This window comes from Propithecus coquereli, unplaced genomic scaffold (assembly GCF_000956105.1).
Source record: "Propithecus coquereli isolate 6110/MARCELLA unplaced genomic scaffold, Pcoq_1.0 Scaffold108, whole genome shotgun sequence".
In the NCBI taxonomy this organism is placed as follows: domain Eukaryota; kingdom Metazoa; phylum Chordata; class Mammalia; order Primates; family Indriidae; genus Propithecus; species Propithecus coquereli.
Window position 1 is genome coordinate 5,446,357 of NW_012134747.1, and position 22,796 is coordinate 5,469,152.

The 22,796-nt window shown below is 40.6% G+C and overlaps 1 protein-coding gene across 1 annotated transcript in view; it reads right to left on the reverse strand.

The window, feature by feature from the left end:
* COL28A1 (collagen, type XXVIII, alpha 1) overlaps window positions 1-22,796 on the reverse strand; it is a 181,455-nt gene that overhangs the window by 15,000 nt on the left and 143,659 nt on the right. Inside the window, exons 27-32 of the mRNA XM_012647465.1 lie at window positions 7,752-7,820; window positions 7,135-7,215; window positions 7,011-7,046; window positions 4,601-4,637; window positions 2,118-2,666; window positions 447-604 (exon numbers count right to left, since the gene is read on the reverse strand). Coding sequence (XP_012502919.1) covers window positions 447-604; window positions 2,118-2,666; window positions 4,601-4,637; window positions 7,011-7,046; window positions 7,135-7,215; window positions 7,752-7,820 — 930 coding nt within the window. The remainder of the gene's footprint in view (window positions 1-446; window positions 605-2,117; window positions 2,667-4,600; window positions 4,638-7,010; window positions 7,047-7,134; window positions 7,216-7,751; window positions 7,821-22,796) is intronic.

The window sequence follows — 22,796 nt, forward strand, 5'->3', positions numbered from 1 at the left end:
CAGCTGGGCATGTGCACATATTGAAAAAACTTGAGAAGGTACAAAGTGGGGAGTGGATGCACCCATGGAGGACAGAGAGTTATATACCCTGATATAAAGAATCTGCACAGCATCGCAATTGGGTGAATGCAAGTATTACACAGTGTTACTTTGTTCTAGCATATGTGATTACTTTGGTGGTATAACATAAAAATATTTTGCAACATATAATAAATAATTACTTATAAAGTATGGAATTTCAAATAAATGCAATATTCATACTTATACTCCCCAAAGCTATTTCAGAACTGGAAATCTGGAGTCAAGATATTACCATTTAGAGACAAGGACTTGAAAATACACATACCCCAGCTCATTCTTGATGGTGCAGGGCAAAATGGTCTTTGATATAAAATAGACAGAACATACCATTTGAAGGTCACAAAGTAAGAGAGATTGTCACTTACTGACTCAGAAGTTTCTTTTTGAGGCTCTGGAGTAGGTTCACCAAGTTCTGCCTCTGATATCCCAAGTCCAGGTTGACGTGATGATGAACCAAAAATTTGAACGAGATAGGAATCAAAATCCTCACAAATTTTTGTAAACAATTTTTTCTTCAGGGTATCTTTTAAAAGAGAAGTAGAAAAGAGAGACAGTGGAAGCAATGAAACGTTACTTAAAACCTGTTTAAAGAGATCTTTACTCTCCTGAAGATAAGCAATTTCCCATTACTTGATATCAACTGCTAAGTGAACTAACTTATAAAGCATTTTTACATCATCTGTATTAGGCCATCTAAAATAAAACAATTTAATGTTATATGATGGCACAAAGAGACAAAAGAATGATTTAAATGCTGTTTAAAGTGTCTGTTAACTGTGAATTACTTTACGTAAAGGGATAGCCTCACCCATAATAAATTGAATAGGCTATTACCTCTGGTTTTAGGGATAGCAAAAGGCCATCCGATCCAAAAATAAATTGCTCACTGGCTATAATAAATTACTAAGTCCTTCAGACGAGATGATAAAGCTCTTCAATGATTAAAATATAAGTTGGCTTTGAAATGCTTCTGGCCACTCTAACACATTCACAGCCCAGTGAGATTAAATACACAGGATCAACCACCAGTCACCCAGAAGGGTGTTGAGGAAATGGAACCCCAGGTTAGAAAGCTCTGGAGAGGGAGAGACATAGAAAAGGGAAAACTTCTGAGCGTGGCATGCTACCCATAGGGCCAGCTGTGCTGGTAGCTGGAGTAGGCAGGACGAGGCATTGAGAGTCCGTGCCCCGCCACTCATGCCCCACTCCCAAGTGGGTGGAGGAGGAAGGATGGAGCCAAACTGAAGAATGCAATCATGTTAAGAATAACTTCCACTTGCTCTACCAGCTTGCCAGGTACAGGCCCTGCTATAATTAGTCATCAGTATCCAAAGAATTGGAAGATAATTTCACTGTAAAGTGATACTAGCCATAATTTAATCACAGATGAGTCAGTGTCTTAAATGCCTCATTAATATATATCAGTTAATGTGAAAAGGGTGAACTTAGCATAGGGGAGCCCGTCCGATTAGCATTGATTGTACAATGAACATCCAAAAGGTTGTTCTATGTGATAAATTTCTGACATCAACTTATTTACTCATCATTATCTGTTTTGATAAAAATAGAGCATGCCCTCAAAATAATCCCAGTTACTTGTATTTCTCATCTCTCTAGATTACCGTAACTTTTTTCATTCAACAGGCACTTCTTGATTCGTTTTGATCAAGTCTGTTTTCTGCCCTGCTGCCGGGTTGCTCAGTCCCTTATTTTAGTTAAGCAACTTTCTGAACATTAACCAAGCTTAGCAATATTCCCAAGTCCCATTCTTTCTCTTCATCCCTGTCCATTGACCATGGAGCCCAGTTAAACAACTCTAAGGCCAACTCACACTTATCACACATGAATAAAGACAATACCCTCTAAACTGGATGATACTAAACTTTTTTTTACCTTCTGAAGTTTATGTGTTACAGTTTAATGCTGGCATAAGCCTTATTAACTTAATTTCCCTGTTTGGTCAGGATAATCCAGTGATGTGGCATTTGGAAGAACAATGCAAATTCCTTTCCCCTGGGAAAGATAGCCTTCCTCACCTTGCAGGGTAAAGAAGTCATCAAATTGATAAACATGCTCTGGGTCAGTAGCAATTAGAATCATTTCTTTGAGGAATATTTCAAAGTTGGGGTCGTTTTTCTTCACCACCCCAATGACAAATATCTCCACATTGGCGTCACTGGCATTCTTCACCGCTTCCGTCAGTTTCTTTTTATCTCGGGAATCAGTCTGTCCATCAGTGATGACCAAAGCCACCTTCTTTACACCTGGCCTCGCGTCCTCAAACATGTCATTGGCTGCTTGGAGAGCAGTGGCTGTGTAGGTGCCTTCTCCCAGATACTGCATGTTGTCCACAGCAAGCTTGAAGTCATCCTTGCTGGAGAACTGCTTCAAATTGGCCACCTTCTCCACCTTATGGCTGTAGTTGATTATGCCTATGCGGGCCGTGGCAAGGTCCACAGCAACCCGGTCAGCCAGAGTCTTCACAAAATTTTTGATGATCTGGAAGTTCTCTGGCCCCACACTTTCTGAGCTGTCGATCACAAACAGCAGCTCTAGCGGCGTCTCTTTGCATTTGGGCCCACAACCTAAAAGATGAGCGTTCAGATAGAAATGTTGCAGGAATGAAAATCAAAGCATAACTGATTGACATCACATTGGGGAGGGGAGCGGAGAGAAGGGCACAAATGAACCTGAGAGCTGAATTATTACCTTCCTTTTCTGTGATTGTGAAGACAGCTGACAACTATCTCCCTTCTGAATTCTACACTTGACTTTTAAAGAAATAATATGTTGGAAAAAATCCACAGTAGTGGATAAAATAATAAACACCTATGTGCCCATTTCTCAGATTTAAAAATAAGACACTTTTAAAAGAGTTGGCACACCCTGTGTATGCTCTCCCAGTTACATCCCACCCCTTCTCCCCAAGAGGTAACCACTGTCCCAAATTTGCTCTTTATCACTCCACCATTTATATTTAATCTGAATCTGAAAGCCGGTCTTTCAGTCTTCAACCATATCCTTGTATGAAAATGGAAATTTTCTCACTGGAAAGGCCAATAGATGAAGTAATAGGATGAAAAATTTTAATTGTAGGGAAGGATTGGGGCCTTAAACTACAAAAGAATAGCTACCCCTAACTACTCTAGTTTATGTCTCCCATCACCAACAATGACAACTATGGTGACTTCCGAGTTATGAAGGAGGCCAGCAGTACGTCCATACTATGAAATCTTCTGAGGGAGTGATCCCAGAGAATGCTGCTCAATAAAAAACTTCTATTTACGTCAATAAATAAGCATTTGTTTTATTTATTTATTTATTTTTTGAGACAGAGTCTCACTCTGTCACCCAGGTTAGAGTGCAGGCTACAGTGCTGTGGCATCAGCCTCGCTCACAGCAACCTCAAACTCCTGGGTTCAAGCAATCCTACTGCTTCAGCCTCCCAAGCAGCTGGAACTACAGGCATGTGCTACCATCATGCTCAGCTAATTTTTTCTATTTTTAGTAGAGATGAGGTTCTCACTCTTGCTCAGGCTGGTCTTGAACTCCTGAGCTCAAGATATCTTACTGCCTCAGCCTACCAGAGTGCTAGGATTACAAGTGTGAGCCACTGCACCTGGCCAATAAACAATCACTTAAAGCAATTGCCAGAGTCACCAGGAAATAGAAATTATCATTCATATCTTCATGTCGCCCAACAACCCTACCACAGAAAACCATCAGGAAACCAGGTGCTATTTTTACAGGGCCTCTAGAATGCAGAAGCCATGTCTAAATTGGCCTATCACCATAGAGACTTCTAGGCTGGTTCTTAGGTCCAAAGCTTTTAGGGAACAAGCCAGTTCTGGGATTCTCTTTTTGGAAGGACGATATTCCTGACTCTGTTCACTTTAAACACAGAAGACTGTCTCATGATTATTCCATTAATCTCTTGCCTTTTGGCTAATCTGTTTTCTTCACTTCCTCTTTCTGGTAACTATTTTAAGTCTAAAGTGTTCAGCCATGAACACATTTAGTAGTTACAAAGCAAGATGAACTCCTGACTCTGTCCTCCTGCCTTTGGGATTGAGTACAACTCAAAACTCAATTGAGAAAGACTTCCTGGCTTCAGGAAAAACGCAGACATTATAATCCCCAGCTAGGCTGGACTCAAATGCCAGTTGGGCTCTTCTAGTCATATTTCCTTTGTTGAATTTTTCTTCCTGAGCTCAGGTAAACGTCACTGAATACAAATGAGCACTGTGCTTGCAAAAGACCTCGCTGCCTACACACTCTGGGCCCACACCTTCACACGCCTTAACCAGCCTGGGAAGATGATTTTCCTTTCTTAAATCAGGACTCCCACAGCCTCTCTTGCTGCTTCCTTTCAGTTTCCCATTGACTTTTCAAATGAGCTTCAAACTTTCCCACTAGCTATGTAATGTACATCTTCCAGGGAACACATTATCCCACCAACACAGTGTATAGTGGGGCTAGTACTTTAAAGTGATAATTTTTTTTGATAGTTAAGTCTTACCACATATTTCAGTAATAAGTTTGATAATTTCTTCTTTCTGGGGGAAAAAAGGAAAATGTATTAACATTAAATATATGGCTATAATATTTTTTCCTATAGTCATAAAGGGTATCTTATTACGATCGGCATTGGGCCATTTGATTTAATCCTTTCACTGCAGAAAATAAAATAAATAACAGAGGTCAAAAGTTGGATATAATATATCATAACTAAAATGGGTTTGAGTGGTGAAATAATAGCTCAGACTTTTGGAGTTCAAACTGCAGCTCCAGCATTTATCAACTATGTGACCCTGGTCATTAGAGGACCTAACAGCATCTCTGTGTCAGGACTGTGGTGTAGATTAAGTAAGATTAATGCACACATTGGCTCAGGGTGCAGCAACTCTAACACTACCTACAGCGGCATGGTGCAATGCATGCATTCAGTCATATGACTTAAGCCACATGTGTTGAGCAACCAAGACAAGCCCTGGGACCTAAAGAGAACTCACACTACCCTGTGTTCTCCTTCCTTTTCTGTACTAGTCCATGATTTTGCAAGTCCCCTCCTCAGTTTCTTAATACTCCCACTTTGGCTCTTCCGTGAAACATGCCCATGTTCCTGAATGCCCCTTCCTTGTCCTGCTGCCCGGGAGCTCCTTCAGAAGGGCCCCCTGAGATAAGCTGGGTCCTAGACGTAAACCTGCCAGTGCCCTGCCCTGTGCAGTGTGTTTACAAGAAACTGGAGTGAGAGTAGAGCAGGCAGGATTCTACACTTGCCAAAGCCTTGAAGCAGAAAGGGATGAGTAACAGAAACTGAAAGGAAGGAGCAGGGAACCCAAAGAAGATAAAATTTAACAGCTGCAAAAGTAAAATTTTATCTTTTTTTAATGTTCCTATAAGATTATATAATAGCAAAAGTAAAATATTCAAGAACAAATCCATAATGACAGAATTGGGGTGGAGGTGATGTCGCTGGTGATGTGGCTTAAAAGTAGCACGTCTCAAAAAAAAAAAAAAAAAAAAAGTAGCACAAGTGGGGAATATCCAGGTTGTTTTCATTTAAATTTTTAAACTATAAAGCCAAAGTCAGCAGAATGATGTCCCCATTTCTAAGGTTTCTGACTCTTGGTTAAAAACCTTCCACTCAAGAGATAAAGCCTTTCTTGTCCCCAAACATCATCATGTGTCATTTTTTGTTCTGGGCCTGCATAACCACTTCTTTCATTGCGGTGTTTAGCACACTGCAGGCAAAACCCCTTTGCTTGTTTTTCTCTCCACTCAGCCCTGAGCGGCTTCGGTCCAGAGACACAGTCTCATTCCCCACTATTTTCCAAGTGCCTATGTCAGAGCCTGACCCAGAGGAAGGTTTATTGTACACACCCAATAAATGTTGGTGAAATGAATGAATAAATCAACAAACAAATGGATGAAGGAAACTAGTCTCACTCCCCATGTTGGGAGAGGGCAGGCAAAAACCCATGGGGAATTCCATGGGGAATGTTCCTCTGCTCATTTACATACACTCTCCCCTGATACTTTTAGGGAAGAATTGCTGCTTCATCCACTGAAGGCATCTTTGGGGGTCTGACTTGTGGTGGGGAACGACAAGGAGAAAAAGGCAGACAGGCCCTAGAGCACATGTGCAGCTCTGTGTGTCACAGGCCCAGCTCTGTGGCTTTCGCCACCTGAATTCCCCCCTCACACCTGGATTTTCCTGCCACAGCACATAGGATCAGCATCCCCAGACCATGACTCACGGGAAAAACAAAAGGGAAAAACAGAAAAGGTCCCTTTTTCTCAACTCCAGGAGATGTAGTGCCTTCAAATCAGAAAGGAAGAATTAGACTTTGCTATTGAAATTCTAAAACTTTCCCACCCATGAGACTTTAAACAGTCAGATTTCTGTTTTTAATGGTGTGGGGAGAGGAATAGGAAAAAGAAAAGTCTGTAGATGCTCAAGAAATAAATATTGAATAGGTGAATCAATACATAAATGTCATCCCAATTTCATGATTGCCATTCTCCGCAGAGCACTTCCTAAAGGAACCTGTTCAGGAAAAAGAGAGCTCCCATTCTGAAATGAGGAGGGCCACGTAAAATACAAAGTCACTTGATCCAATGGCTTCTTTGAAACAGCTCACCTCCTTGCTGCCAATGATAACAACATGATCCTTTCTCCTAGGGCTCAGAGGGAGTAGTCCCCACCTCCACCACGCGTCCAGGCCAGGCTGCCTGGGGTTATTTCCCCCTCACATTTAGATTCAATTACCTCATGCATCTAAATCATCGCTGGGCTGGTAGCAGTCACACTCATTTAAATAGCAACTGGAATTCTGCATCCAAAGAATTCATAATTCTAAAGCTAAAATGAATGCAATAATCTTGTAAGCACAAGCCCTCCATTACCCTCTAGGAAGGATACTCACTGTAAGTCCTTGGTCTCCTTTTGGTCCTTGTAACCCCTACTTAGTGGAAGAAGAGTAGCAGTCAATATGGGTTGGAACAAGTTAGAGTATAAAATCACAGTGAAACTTTAAAAATTTTTCTTGCCTGCATTCCTGGGGCTCCGGGCTCTCCGATTTCCCCTTTATCACCTTTCTTTCCCACATCGCCCTGTTCTCCATGCTCTCCCTTCATAATACAAAAAAATATATAAGTTCAGAAGTGGATATTAAAACCAGATGAGAAAAACTCTACAATTTGATTTATTTGCAACTGGTATCTCCTAAACACATGCTGTTCTTGTTGAGACAAACAACAGTTTATTTATATTCCTTCAGATACCGTAATCTAATTCATGATGAACCAGAAATCTCAAAGCAAAGCGATCTTGAGATACCATCTGATTAGCTCACTGCCTTCGGGACATTCAACTATTACATAATTTACCAGATAACTGAGTTGTCTGGTATCTCCTACACGATATGTTGTAAGGATTTATTCCCTTATTAGCTGGCTTCTGAGAATGAAAAGGAGGAGATTTTATAGAGTGAGCATGTTTATAGGTGGAAAGGCAATGCATAAAGATTGAATTTCAAGTAGATTTTTTTCTTCCTCTGAGAGTTATAAAGAGGAGCATGACACATACATAAGAGGTCTTCTAAAGTTACAGTTAAGCTACTGAGATCCTAAGCCTAAACATTTCTCTAAGATGCTGAAACACTTACCTTCTGGCCTGGGAGGCCAACGCCTGTGGTGCCCTTTGGCCCTGGAAAGCCTCGAGGTCCCTGTTCCCCCTATGCAGGATATGAGAAAGAGATGTGCCTATTAATTTCCCAGGATAACTCAGAATAACACAGCTTAAAACTGCATTGTAGCATTATCTACCATATCTTAGTAGGTAGGGATTGGTGGTCTTCTTGAATCAGTTTACAGTTGAGAGAATACAGTAATCTGCCTTTACGTGCATTTTTGCTTTCCATGTTTTTAGCCACCTATCGTCAACCACAGTCAGAAAATAGGTGAGTACAGTATAAGATATTTTGAGAGAGAGAGAGAAGAGAGAGGCCACATTCACATAACTTTTATTATGGTATGTCATTAAATTTTTCTATTTTTGTTATTAGTTATTGTTAACCTCCTGTGCCTAATTTATAAATTAAATTTTATTATAGGTATATGTGTATGGGAAAAACATAGCATATACATGGTTCAGTACTATTTGCAGTTTCAGGCATCCACTGGGGATCTCGGAACATATCCCCATGGATAAGAGGGGACTACTGTAATCTTTTCCCACCAGGAACACTGACGGTACTGGGAACCCCAGAACTGTGGATAGGGATTGGTACCAGTTAAATAAGACCTAAACATTAAACTAACACTTGGATTCCAAGCTGAAGATTCGAACAGAAGAAAGGAGAAAATCTGTGTGTTTCCAAAGATAGTACTCCTAATACAGGTGTCACAAAGGGGAATAGGTGGGAACCTGTTGGTAACACAGACCAACCTCATTACGCTCACTGAAGAACACGCTCCAGTGGGAATGGATCTGCAGCCCGCTCCTGCTTGTGCAGGTTGGAAGGGTCAGCCTACATGCAGACTAGGTGCCCAGCCCACAGGGTCATGTGAAGGACCATGAGAGATACCTGCCTGAGATTCTAATATCCTCTGTTCCAATCAAAAAGAAAACAAAAAACAAATATTATAAGAAAGGTATCCTCTTAAGAAGGATGTCTCAATAAAGGACACTTTGGTATAAATTTGGTTTCTCAGATTTTTTGTGGAGGTGAATGAGGACATCCTTCATTCGATGAGGTACGTGGTAGGAAGATAGCTTTGGGTTGTCAAGGAGATGCTTCAGACCATTGGTACCTGAGTTAGGAGGTCCAATTGCCAGGTACAAGGGAGATTAAAGGTTTGTGGGAGAACGCTAAAAGGAAATCTGTGGTTAGCTTTGTCCCAACCCCAAAGAACAGTGTGAAAAACAACAGAGCTGGAACTATGGTGGAATGGTGAATTATCATTGGGAGTTAGATACTTAGACAAAGTGGGTCCAGAAAAAGTTCCATACCTTTCTGACAATTACTCAGAATAATTATTTCTTTTACAACATTTTAGATTCCTATAGTAGCTAATACAGTGTCCACTAAATGTTTATGACTAACTAGCTAGCTGCCTTTAAGAAAAACACTATTGCCTAGCGAAGCTTAAAGCTTTTGAGGCTTCATTGCTATGCCCTGAAGGAAAAACCTCAGAGTAGCCAATTACCGTGTTAGAATCAGTTCCATGTTCAGGAATTCATTTTGCATGACTTCAGAATATAAACATTTTCTATATAATTGTTAACACTCTAGCTATTCCAGGCATCCGAGTTTCCCTATAATAAAGGCATTTTTTTTTCTTTTAAATCACTAGTTTTCCTTCCAAGTACTTAAAAGATTCCCATAACTTTCAGAGTAGACTATCTGGCTAAAAGCCTTTAGCAAGTAAGTCCATGTCTTAGCTTGGCAGAGACAAATGCTATTCAATCAGATATTTTCTTTATAATCTCAGGAAAATGCAAAAACAATGATTTGTGTATGTGTCAGAAGCCACTACAGGAAAGAACCTGTCTATCAGAGGTATAATTAAATCTAAATTTCAAACCCAGGTTCTTAGTCACTGTATCAGCATATTCCATTCTTAGATCTGTCCTGCTAAAAATGTGATAGCTTTTTTTTTTTTGAGGTTCATGACAGTATCATTTATCATGCTGCAAAATTATAAACAACCTGGATGCCCAGTAAAGAGGAGAACAACCAAGAAAAGTATATGTCTTATTCCCTAGGTGGCAAGAAACATAAAGCCAGCAGAGAAAGGGATCTCGATGAATGCACCCTACCAACAAGAGGCAGCAGCCCTTTGCCTGAGAAGCAAGTACAACTTCGTAAAACTAAGGCCACCTAGACCAGAACAGGGTGAGACCGTGGAAAATGCATTCCACTGTTCAGCTGGTGAAATGGAGGAGGAATGTATTGGCTACTGTTTGATAAAGCACTTACTCTAGTAAAACTCGGAAAAAATTAAGTTGCGTGCCCTTCCTGGAAGTTATGCAGCGCATCAAGGCCTGGCCCAGGTACCTGGGGTCCCTGGCCAGACCACGTGGGCAGCAGGGAAAGAGAAAATATGGGGGCCAAAATGTGATAGTTTTAATTTTTCAGATGATTGTTTGTTCTCTGGGAGAGAAATTTCTAAGGATGATGCATAACTACCTTAATGTTTTAATAGTTTGTTTTTTTTTTTTTTTGCATTACTGATATGTCAAGAAACAATAGTTTTTTGCATTACTGATATGTCAAGAAAGAATAGTTTTGCTTTCCAAACGTTTTCTTAGTAAGGCTCAGTAAGAAAAAAATCAAATCCATAGATGATCAAAAATTTTAAAATGGATGTCTGGCTTCTGCTCAAAGTGTGGATAAATGGGGGGAAATGCTGCTCTCATTCTTAAAACAACAACAAAACATGCTAACTAATCTTTGAAGTCACAACTTTTCTTGAATTCATCATAGAGCTATAGTTGCAGGGCAACCAGCTAACTCAGCATCCAAGGAAACTCAGGATCCTCCAAGGAAAGACAGGACTTGGATATCCACTTACCTGGAGGAGATGCCAGATGTTAAACAAGCTGGTAAGAAGAACTCAGCTAGAATTTTTAACAAATTGCAAAGGCTGAGTGTGGGCTAGCATGAGAGGACAGGACCCCAAGGAGCTGCAGGCATGAAGAGATAACATCCACTCGCAGGCTCTTCTCTGGGGACTTCACCCATGCTCAAGAGAAAGACTAGGAGCAGAGCTAGAGTCCAGAGAAAGCTTCCCTTGTGGTGTAGGCTGGGGGAGGGAAGCAGCAGGCATCAGTGTCTCAGTCAGTTTGGGCTGCTTAACAAAATACCTAGATGAGGTGCCTTATAAACATCAGCAGTTTATTTCACACAGTTCTGGAGGCTAGGAAGCCGAAGATAAGGCACTGGTAGATTCAGTATTTGGTGAGGGTCCATTTCCTGGTTCATAGATAGTGCCTTCTTGGTGTGTCTTCGCATGGTGGAAAGGGCAAGGCAGCTCCGTGGGGCCTCTTTTATAAGGGCACTAATCCCATGCCTGAGGGCGGAAGTGACCTAATCACCTCCCAAAGGCCCCACCTTCCCAATACATCACCTTGGGGGTTAGGATTTCAGCATACGAATTTGGGTTGGGGGGACACAAATATCCAGACCATATTCTGTTTACTTGGAAACAGAATAAAACCTGTGGGAATGAATAAATCTGGGCCCAGACTTTTAGAGATGCTCTGCTGCTCGGGGAGGGTCAGAAAACCATGGCCAGCCCAGACCATTAGATGTCTCCTATGAGTTTGCTAGAACCTATTAAACCATACACTAAAAAGGGAAATTTTTACTGGATATAAATAATCCTTCATTAAAGAATGAAAAAAATTTCTTTAAAAAATTTAAAAGATTAATTGAACACTGGGCAAAATTTGAATATGGTCTATAGATTAAATAGTATTATATCAATGATTTTTTTATGTTTTTCATTGTACCATGTTATGTAAGAGAATGTGCTTGTTTATAGCAAAAAATACTGACGTATATAGGGGTAAAGAGGTATCATATCTGCAACTTACTCTCAAGTGTTTCAGAAAAATAACATGAGTGTGTGCACACACAAATACATACATATACACACACAGGGTTTAATAAAGCAAGTGTGGTAATGTTAACATTTAGGGAATCTGGGTAAAGCGTGTATGAGAATTGTTTGAACTGTCTTTGTAAAGTTTCTGTAAGGCTGAAATTATTTCAAAGTAAAAGTTAAAAATTAATACATAAAATGAATGCATGAATGAGTGAATGAATGAATGAATACACTGAATGGTTGCAAAAAGATGTCATCTATCACCACCACAGCCGCTGAAGCATATGGATACACAGGTACTTTTCCTACCCAAAGTTTGGGAGCCCACAGGCTAGAACACCACCAAGAGATCCAAGACAAAGCCACAGGTGTGGATTTCTTCCTACCCAGAGGCAACTTCTGCTCTTAGAATTCAGGAGGCTTCCACCAGCACCAGAAACGCTTACGTTGCCCCAGGATTTACATTCATACTAACTTCAGTTCAACCTTTTAAACCAGCTGTAGGATTGTCTCACTTGGACACAGCCAATTTATGAGCCAGATGTTGGTTACCTACCCCGAGACTGTGACTCTGATCTACACAGGGATAATATAAATGCTGAGAGAGAAGTGGACAGCAGGGCTGGACCGCAAGAAGGGAGTCTGCAGCTACTGTTTCCCTTCCTGCTGGAGTTCGTGCCTCCCGAGACTCCTCCGTCATCTCACAGGTAATGATAGAGATAATTATTTATAACACACTACTCATTTCTAAGAAGAGATATGTATCTCACATTTAAAAAGGGTATGAGGAGGTCCACTTTTAAGGGAAAAAAGAAACAAGTTGTTCTAGAATTTCAGCACTCGCTCATTACCTCAGACTGAAATGTGAAAGGTTAGGGGAAAAAAAACAACTATGGAAACGAAATGGGATTTTGGCCCAAATCCAGGCTTATTTCAGTGAAAACACTTCACCATTTTATTTTTCATCTTTATACTCTTTTCATTTTACTGTTGAGCTGCCTTCTTCCTTATCATTTTCCATCTCTTGCTAAAAGAAAAAGGGCTAAAGTTAATAATTATTGCTATAAAAGGAGTCCAAGGGCCAGCTCAAACAGAAGCTTGGGTTTCTCCTCCATCAGGATTTGTATTCTGTCTAAGAAACTGTAGAGACCTGGCTACATATTGAAAACAAATGAAAATGTTGGCTGACCCTCAGTTATAGGTCAACTGGAACGCTCTAGGTTGAGAGCACTTGCTGTAGAAGCTCTGCAAAGAGGAAGCATTTTACTTTAGCACAGAATTTTCTTTGCTGGGATGCAGTTGTGCAACCATATCAAAGTTTAAACCCATCCCCGTTACTTTGTCATGGCCCGCAAAACATTCCAGAATAAATTAATTTACCATTCCTTCCTCTGGTTCTCTTCTAGTTTGCCTTTCCTCCTTTCTGATTACAGTATTGCTAATTAGGAACCAGAGAGTTGTAAATTTTGAAAGTGGAAAGTGAAAGCCTTCTTCCAGTTCAAATAAAGAAGCCAATATTGTATTAAGATGTTGACTTAGGGCTGCTCAGTGCCTCACATCTGTAATCCCAAAATTTGGGGATGCCAAGGTGGGAGGATTGCTTACGGACAGGAGTTTGAGACCAGCCTGGGTGACATAGCAAGACCCCATCTCTATAAAAAATTGTAAAAATTAGCTGGGCATGGTGGTGCACACCTGTAGTCCCAGCTACTCAGGAGGCTGAGGTGGGAGGATTGCTTGAGCCCAGGAGTTACAGGTTGCAGTGAATGGTGATCATGCCACTGTACTCTAGCTTGGGCAATAATGTGAGACCTCTTTTCTATTTAAAAAAAAAAAAAAAAGATGTTGATTTAGTGGGTAAATGATAGAGTTAGCAAGATGCAGTGACCTGCCTAAATAGCCATCCAGTCTTAGGTCTGGAATCCAGGAACCACTTTGCATTGAAAGGGATTGTTTCCTGTTTCGTGGGTACAAGTAGTTCACTTAAGAAGGAAAATGTACTTTCTTATTGGCCTTCATAGTACATAAAATTGTACATATTGATAGAAGAAGCTTATCCAGAGGGCCCTAGAGCAACCTGAAGGTCTGTTATTTGGGTATGGATATCCTCCCTGAAGCTCTGATCATAACAACCTCCTGTTGTAACTATTAATAGCAACAGCCATTTATCGTGTGCCTACATGCGAAGGACTGAGTTAATTCTCATTTAATTTCTGTAATAACCTTGGGAGCAAGTATGTAAATGATAAAACTGAGGCTTTTGCGATCCTTCCATGTCACCTTGGATTATATCTAATTTCACAGTACTTTGAACTGTAATTCTCTCTCCCAAATGCAAAGCTGATGGTCCCTTGGAACAAACGCTCTGATGATTTTCATTCCTCAGTACTATCTTGACATAGAGTAGAAGCTGGGTAGTTTTCCCTTCTCTAACCTGATAATCAATAGTTCCAGTTTCTTAAAATCCTTTTCCTTTGTGGAATTGAATTCCTCTAGCTTAATATCCCATTTTGCTATGTTAACATTCTCTAATAGGGACTAAGACAACTCAATGCTTATTCAATAAAGCAGCCCATTTGGTTAGGAATAGAATCAATGAGGAGGTTACTTGTTATCAGCCTGGCCATTTGCCGGAGTGTAGCCCTGGCTCATCTGGTTCCCAGCCAGAATACAGTGCTAATGGCTTGACGGAACAGAAACATGGCTTCATTATATTTGGTTTTCATCCAAATGGTGATCTAGTCCCATTGTGTCCAGTGAGAGGCAAGGAAATAGTTGACCTTTTACAGATTCAGGGGCTGATTTTGAATCTGTTCCTAAAAGCAGTTTAAAACCTGCACCATTTGTACCTCTTCTCTCGCCATGGCTCTCAATGCAGGCCCTTTGTTAATAACCTGAAAACTGTCAGCCATGGAAACTTCCATGAGCTGGACCAACATGCTGCTGACACTAATAGTCATGACTGCATTTGTTTCCTATTGCTGCTGTAATAAATTACCATGAATTTCATGGCTTAAAACACCACCAATGTATTCTCTTAGAGCTCTGGAAGTCAGAAGTCCAAAATCAGTTTCACTGGGCTAAAGTCAAGGGGTTGACAGGGCTGGTTTTCTCTGGAGGCTTTAAGGACAGAATATTTCCTTGACTTTCTCAGCTTTTAGTGGCCCCCTGTGTTCTTCAGTTTTCTTCTATCTTCCTTCACTCCAGTCTCGTCTCCGTCATCACACTGTCTCTTCAATAGTCTATTCTCCTTCTGCCTCCGTCTGATGAGGACACTTGGGATTACATTTAGGACCCACCCAGATAATCCAGGATAATCTCCCTGTCTCAGGATTCCTTCTGCCATGTAAGGTAATACTCCACAAATTCCAGAGATTCAGACACAGACATCTTTGGGAGCACAATGATCCAGCCTATCACAATGGCTTTTGCCCTATTCATGCAAAAAAAGTAAGATAATTGTTTTATAGCCTATAATTTACCTTACTATAATTTCATTTAGACAATATCATAAATATGTATATGTGTAAATTAATTTACACTCTAGGAATGCTGAGTTAACACTTGAAATTCCATATTCAATAGTCCACACTTTCAAGGTATGTGCTTCAACTACTGCTTTCAATTTGCTCCAGAAGAATAATAAAGAGCAATTTATCTTTGGTGAAATAAGAAGTATTCAAGACATGTAGTAGCTAGAAATGTTGCACAGGTACCTCGCCCCTTGCATGAATGGGGCATAAAAGTCAGGTGGGCCCGCTAGCCAAATGCTTTTGGTAGAGCACCCTAATTCTAGAACTCCACCCAGAACAAGTGCCTCCCACCCTCATCCCATAATGAAGAATCCTTTCCCCTGATCTGACTAAAAGGCTAATTGGTCCTGTCATGAGAATGTTGTTATATTTGCCTCAAAGTGTTCTTTTTATGCAAAGTGCCTGTTAAAGTACTTAAAAGGACACAACATTGCAACTTTGACAAACCTTTCAGTACAAGTTTTTGTACCTGCTTGTTAATAAATAGCTGAACATAGGGTAGAATTCTGTCTGCGACTTGTTTTAACTGCAACGTACCACCTGACAGCAAGGTTGTCTAGGAGGAAGCAGGTGACTCCCACTGATTTCTAATCTTTAGAGGCCATTCTTTTGATAGTCATCAAAAAAAAAAAATCTAACAAATTATAAATATCCAAAGTGGCTTAGCTCAGCTCACAATACTTATTAGCCAAACGTTCTCAATTTAGAGCAGCAACAAGCCACTTCACTGGCCTGTTTGATTGCTTCATGGACAGGTGCCCACTGTTGTAATTTTCTATTCAATCACAGGATTTAGTCCTGTTGTTCTTAGTTTAAATCCTAGAATCAAATCCATTGATAGGTCACAGCGCAAAGAGTGCCCTGGCTTTGAGGGGCTTTTCCAGCTGGACTCAGTTGCATGCATTAACTTGTCCTGCCCACCTGTCTAAACAGCTGTCTGTAATACCTGCCAAATGTCATGACTGTCTCACATGGCGTTTGAATATACTTGCACCACAAGTGATAAACACAAAGAGACAGGGCTGGCTTTGCGGTGGTTGACTCCGCCAGAGACAAGGATGTCTGGAATGCTCCCCTTGCTGGCCATCTGCACAACACAGTCTCCTGGTCCTCCTGAGAGTTCCAGTGGTCTGTGTGTTTGGTTGTCAGTGTGTCTTCAGGTTCCCTAGGCCCTCAGGGTAGATGTCTGCCGAGGTCCTTTACTTTTATTTTCATGGTATTTTGTCCACACTTACGACTTTATTATAGTAGTGACCCTATAGGGCTTGTCTTCAATTCTCTAGTCTCCAGTCTCACCCTTGTCTCTAAGCTCCAGCCCTAAGTTCACATTTCTTTCTAGAACTTTCCAGCTGCTAGCCATTTTAGAACCAAATCCATCAAATACAGAACTCGTGCTTAGCCACATCTGCTTTTCTTCCCTCTTGGCTTGCCCTCCTCCACTCACCCCTCAGTCTCCTAGGCTCAGATTCTCTTCGTGTTCTGGTCTCTGTGCTCCATGAACATGCCCATCCAGTCTGTGGGCAAGTCCCAGCTCTGAAAACACATCCAAGAAGGCTTCCCCGATCTTCCCTCACCCAAGCCAAGAGTAACATCTCCCATATCAACCTGTACCTCTCTTGTAGCATGACTCATATCAGCTTTGGATGCGCACATCCTGTCTGTCCTACTTACAATATTCTCCAGAAGTAGAGGCAACTAATCTTATTTGTCTTTCTACCTTCTGATGCCTATTTCAGGGCCCTGCATAATATGCTGAGCAAGAGAGAGTAGATATAGAAGTTGGCCATCTTTTTGGTAGAAGTTGCCTAGAGACTATGTACCCTGAACTCTTGTCTTGTTTAGCCTTGGTGCTTCTCAGGTTGATAGAAGGCAAATTTCGTGATAAACTTTTGGGGTTCAGTGTGGAAAAGAGAGAATAAAATAGGGATACAAGGAAAAGTGCCATCAGAGAATTCATTATGTGGGCCAACCAAAAGAGGTGTTTATAACCAGGTTCTCTGGGTCCTCAATCTGGAGCTGAGTCTAGGGGTCACATTATTAATGCTCCTGTGACGACGGCCTCTGAGACAGTGGAGTAAAGCAGGTAAAGGGGTTCCCACAAGTTAGAAAACCACTGCAACTCATTTAAGAAGCATTCTGCTGACTGTGCAGGCCACTTTGGCAGAGCTGCCAGCGTCTAAGGACGGCAGGAATTGCTGACCTGTGCAGGCACGGCCGCTACCACGGCAGCAGGAAGTGGGGCCTCTGAGCACGGCATTCAATCCCTGTGTGTGAGTTTGCTGAATGAAAGGATTCCATTAAATGTTGCATACTTTTCAAATTACTCTTTTTTTCCATCTGTCAGTTCATTAACAGATAAGTGGACCCAAAAGCAGTGAAAAGGGCAAAGCCTCCTTCATGTTGATTTAATACCGGGGTAGGCTAAATAATGGCCCCAGATATCCAGGTCCTAATCCCTGGAAACTGTGAATGTTATCTCCTATGGAAAAAGAATCTATGCAGATGTGATTAAGTTAGGATCTTGGTATGGGGAGATTATCTTGGGTTTACCTGGGTAAGCCAAGATAATCAGAAATATTCTTACAAGAGGGAAGCAGAGGGAGATTTAACAGACAGAAGAAAAGGCAACCATGTCAAGGCCATGTCACAGAAACAGAGTGAAGGAGAGTCAGAGAGAATCAGAAAAGATGTAAACCATTGGTTTTGAACATGGAGGAGGGGCCATGAGCCAAGGAATACAAGGAGTGTGGCTTTCTCTAGAAGCTGGAAACAACTAGGAAATGGATTCTCCCTTACAGCCTCTGAACTCTCTGCCAACACTTGATGTTAGCTTTGTAAGATTAATTTCTGATTTCTGGGCTCCAAAACTGGAAGAGAATAAAGCTGAATTGTACCGAGACACTAAATTTGTGATAATTTGCTACAGCGACCATAGGAAACTAACACAAATACTAATATTATTTCTTCCCACTTTCAGCAGATCAGACCATAACACAGAACATTTTGCATTAAATTATCAAAAAATACTTTGGCTCAGAAATCACTCTACCTCAAGTGTCAGAAAGTAAAAATCATGACATTAAAACGAGGAGTCCATGAGCACCTTTGGGATTTGCAGACAAGCAGCTCTGGGCAAGGATAGTTCCTCAGGGGAGTGGTGCTCTTTTGTGGCTTTTCTCCCTTCAGGAGAGAAAGCAATGCTAAAAAATATTTCACACCAAGGGGAAGTTATTCCAGGTATAACACTTCACCTTTGCAGTATAGCTGGAGACTGCTGGAAGAAGGCCACAAGTCACTAAGGATAGTGGTTCAAAATCAACATATCTACCCCTTCTAAACTTGCTCTGGTTCAGACCCACAGCACCTGTGGACTCAACTGTTGCAAAAGCTTCTTAATCTATATCTTTTTTTCAGCTCACATCCATCTATGCCAGAGATCCCCAATGGCGGGGCAGTATGCTATGGGAGGCTCTCAGAATCTGCAGGGAGGAAGATAATTCCAACTACACAGCCCATCTCCCACCCCGACACCACCATCTAAAATGAGAGCGGTTGTTGAGGGAGTGCAAGGGCCTGTGAAGAGTGTGGAGGCAGAGGAATGAGGGGGACCCCTGGCCAAGCTCTGACACATTCAGACACTCAGCTGACCAGGCCACTCTGTCCTTAAAACCCCCCCAGGGTTTTAAGACACAAAAGAATGAAAGCGCACATCCACACAAACACTTGTACATCGATATTCACAGAAGCATTACTTATAATAGCCAGAAAGTGAAAACAATCCAAATATTCATCCACAGACAAATAAACAAAATGTGGTATACCCAAACAATGTAATATTATTTGGCCATAAAAAGGAATGAAGATCTGATATCACATGATGACCCTGGAAAACACTGTGCTAAGTGAAAGAAGTCACAAAATACCACATATTATATGATTTCATTTATAGGATATGTCTAGAGTAGGCAAATCTATGGAGACAGAAAGTAGACTAGCGGTTGCCAGAGGCTGAGGGCTAGGTGGGAAGTGACTGCTAAGGGCTATAGGCTTTCTCTCTGGGATGATGAAAATGTTCTAAAATTAGGTTGTGGTGATAGTAACACAACTCTGTGGAAAATACTAAAAATCACTGAATTGTATAATTTTGATGGATAAATATTATGGTAAATGAATTATATTTCAATAGAACTGTTGTTGTTTGTTTGTTCGTTTTTTGTTTTTTAAATAAACCCTTCCGGGGTTCTCTATCATCAAAAAAGTGGTTCTCAGATGTTAATGTACATCAGAAATACTGGTAGAGCTTATTAAAACAAGGATTACTGGGCTTCACTCTCCAAGTTACTGATCCATTAGGTCTGGGTGGGGCCCAAGAACTCACATTCCTAACAGGCTCCTCGGCGATGCTGGTAGAGCTGGCCATCAACCACACTGGAGGAACCGCTGACGAATAGGACCTAGCTGAAGCTCTTTAGCGTGGCCAGAAAGCCCTTCCACGATCTGGTTCTGGGCCTGTTTCTCTGTAGGTTTCAATCTCATCTTAACCCTAATGTATATAGATCTGTTTCTAGTCTAGTTCTCCCATACTGTATTAGGTGTCTATTTATCCCTCGTGTCTAGCCCAGTGCCTGCACACAGCAGCTATTCAATTTATGTTTTGGGTTTTTTGTTTGTTTAAAAAAAACAGGGTCTCACTATGTTGTCCAGCTGATCTTGAACTCCTGGGCTCAAGTAATCCTCCTGCCTCAGCCTCCTGAGTAGCTGGGACTACAGGCACTCGGCTAATCAATGTTTCGAACCAGTAATTGGGCCCGATCTCACACCCTGTCTCATACAAACGAATAACTACTTCTCCTAAAGCTGGTGCTACCCTACTTGTCCAAATCCCCTAGGACAGGGACCATAAAGAAAAAGGAATGGAAAAAAACAAATAATATTCATGAGCTATAAACAAAGAAATTCCAAATACACCAAAATATAGAAGCCATGAGTCCTTGGGCATGTAGCCACAGGAAAGATTCTAATTAGAGTTAACCAGCCTCAGTGTTCAAGAGGAAACGTATGTTGAGAGTCTGATATAAACTTCAGATGAACAGAGAAGTATAGCAGGCAGCTGTGTACATAAGCAGAAGGTAGCAGCTCCAGCTGTCAGGATGACTGTGTCTTGCCTGGCGTACTCTCAGGTGTGAAGGCTGGTACAAAATGATGCCTACTTTATATCATCACTGTATGATTCCAGGAAAAGGGAACTTGTTCGGACTATATGTTACATGTTTAATCATATCAAAAAGAATAATTATATGAAATATATACATATTTAGTTATATAAAAAAGAATGACATTCAGCCAGATCTTCCCTTAGATCTAAGCAATTTCCTGTCAGCAGGTTCCGTGAGGCCTGTTAACTTGTGTTGTGCACCAAGTAGCAGAGCTGGGGCACTGCCCCCACGCTTCGTCCCATGACCTTTGGCACACCAGTGACCTCCATCCCACTGTATGCAGAGTGCTTCCTGTGCCGATGCCACTTCCAGGTCTGGCCCCCAGCCATCCTGGCACTTAGATTGCCACCCCTCTGAAAATGGAAACATTTTGCTTTTAAATCCTTGTATTTGAGAAGCAAATCACAGGACAGAAAGCCTCCGAATTGTTCTCAAAGTTTTACCATCTGTCAAAAAGGATTATAGTTACTGAAAGACAGTAGTATTCTACATATCAGTTATTCTCTACCAGGAATTAATAGCACAAAAAGGACTAACGCTAATTGCCCTCCGAGAAAATGTCTTTCACCAGAGGATTCACAAGATCAGTCCTTTTAAGTGTCTCTTTTTTGGATGTGCTACAAGGATTAAAGACATAATATTTATAAAGTTTTACGAATTCTTTAAATAAAAGTACAACAGAGGCCCATGGTTAACACTTCCTGTAGGCAGTCCTCAACAGCATTCATTTACATGGCCTATTTTCCTTGCTCATTGCTTCCAGCTAAACACAGGAATTATTCCTGACCACTCAGACCAGGTTCAGAGGGACAAAGCTTACTCACATACGGAAACTTTCCTCTTGATTTCCCCTGCAAAACTCTTCTAGATTTTCTTTATAAGCTACTTAATGACAACCAAATTGTTGGCTTTGCTGTACCACAGGAGGCACAGATGTGGAGAGCATATCTGAGGCCAAGAAACAGATTGAAACAATGCAAAAAGATCTACAGAGTCACAGTCTCCTATAAAAACATGTCTTTAAGGAAAATTTAGTTTTTAACAAAGTTAACTCGGGTTTTTATTGCATCATGCTTGCTTCAAGGATAAAGCAAGAAAACACTGCAGTAAAAGTTTAATAGTAAAAGAGAAAAATATAGGTATAATGAAATTGTGTTCACAAATTTTTATAAGCCTAAACTCATGCTCAAAGCGAAGTAGAGAACCACATCAAAGGATTGGCAGCAGCAGAAAAATTCACAGTTTGGCAGATTTCACTTCCTTGTAAGGGAAGAAAGTCTATCAATTATAGCTATAGAATAAGCCTTTCAAAACACAATGAAATGGAAATATTAGCACAAGTATGAGAAAATGTGGGAAGTTCTCTCCAGCAGTATATAAGGTAGAGAAATATATAAATAAATTATGTTTCATCCATGTAATGGACTACAGTATTATGTAGCTATAAAAAATACAGTATTTGACATTTGGGGCTGGGTGATTAAAAAATAAAAATTATACTGTATCAATCCACATATTAACTATTGAATAAAGCTTAATTTAAATACAAAAAAAATACAACAAATTATGCTTGGTTCTTTTTTTTTTTTTTTTTTTGCCAGTAATGTTTTCAGTTGTGGGAAGTAAATTATGTATTGATTTGGAGGGCATCCATGCTATATTAACTGCGAGAAAAAAGATAGTTGGGGAAATTATGCATAGAATGATATCAATGATATGAATTTGAATTTTTTCTTAATTACTAGGTCATTCCCATCAGCATACAACATATCTCCCATCTTTTAAAAAATATCTTACTTAATCACACATCACTCCCTCTATTACTTCATTTCTATGCCTTCTCTTTCAAAAGTGTTGCCTGTATAATCTGTCTTCATGTCTCATCATTTTCTTTTTAAAATTTTATTTCAAAATAATTTTAAACTTACAGAAAAATCACAAGAACAATACAAATATTTCCCATATTTCCTTCACCCAGATTCATCAATTAAGATTTTCCATATTTGTTTTATTCTCTTTCTCTATGTGTGTGTGTGCACGCATGTATACACAGCTCTTTTCAAGGTCACCAATGACTTCCATGTTGTCAAATCTAGTGATCATGTTTCTGTTCTCATCCAATTAGCAGCACTGAAATCAGCCCTCCTTGAAACACTTCTTCCTGTGGCTTTCAGGACAGCACTTTCTCTTGGTTCTCCTTGTACCGCACTAGCTACGCCTCCTCAGCCTCCTTTGCTGGGTGCTCCTCCTCCTACAAACCTCCAAACGCTCAAGGGCCCAGAGCCTAGTCATTAGATTTCTTCTCTTCTTTTAAAATATCTATACTCACTCTGCACATGACTCATCCAGT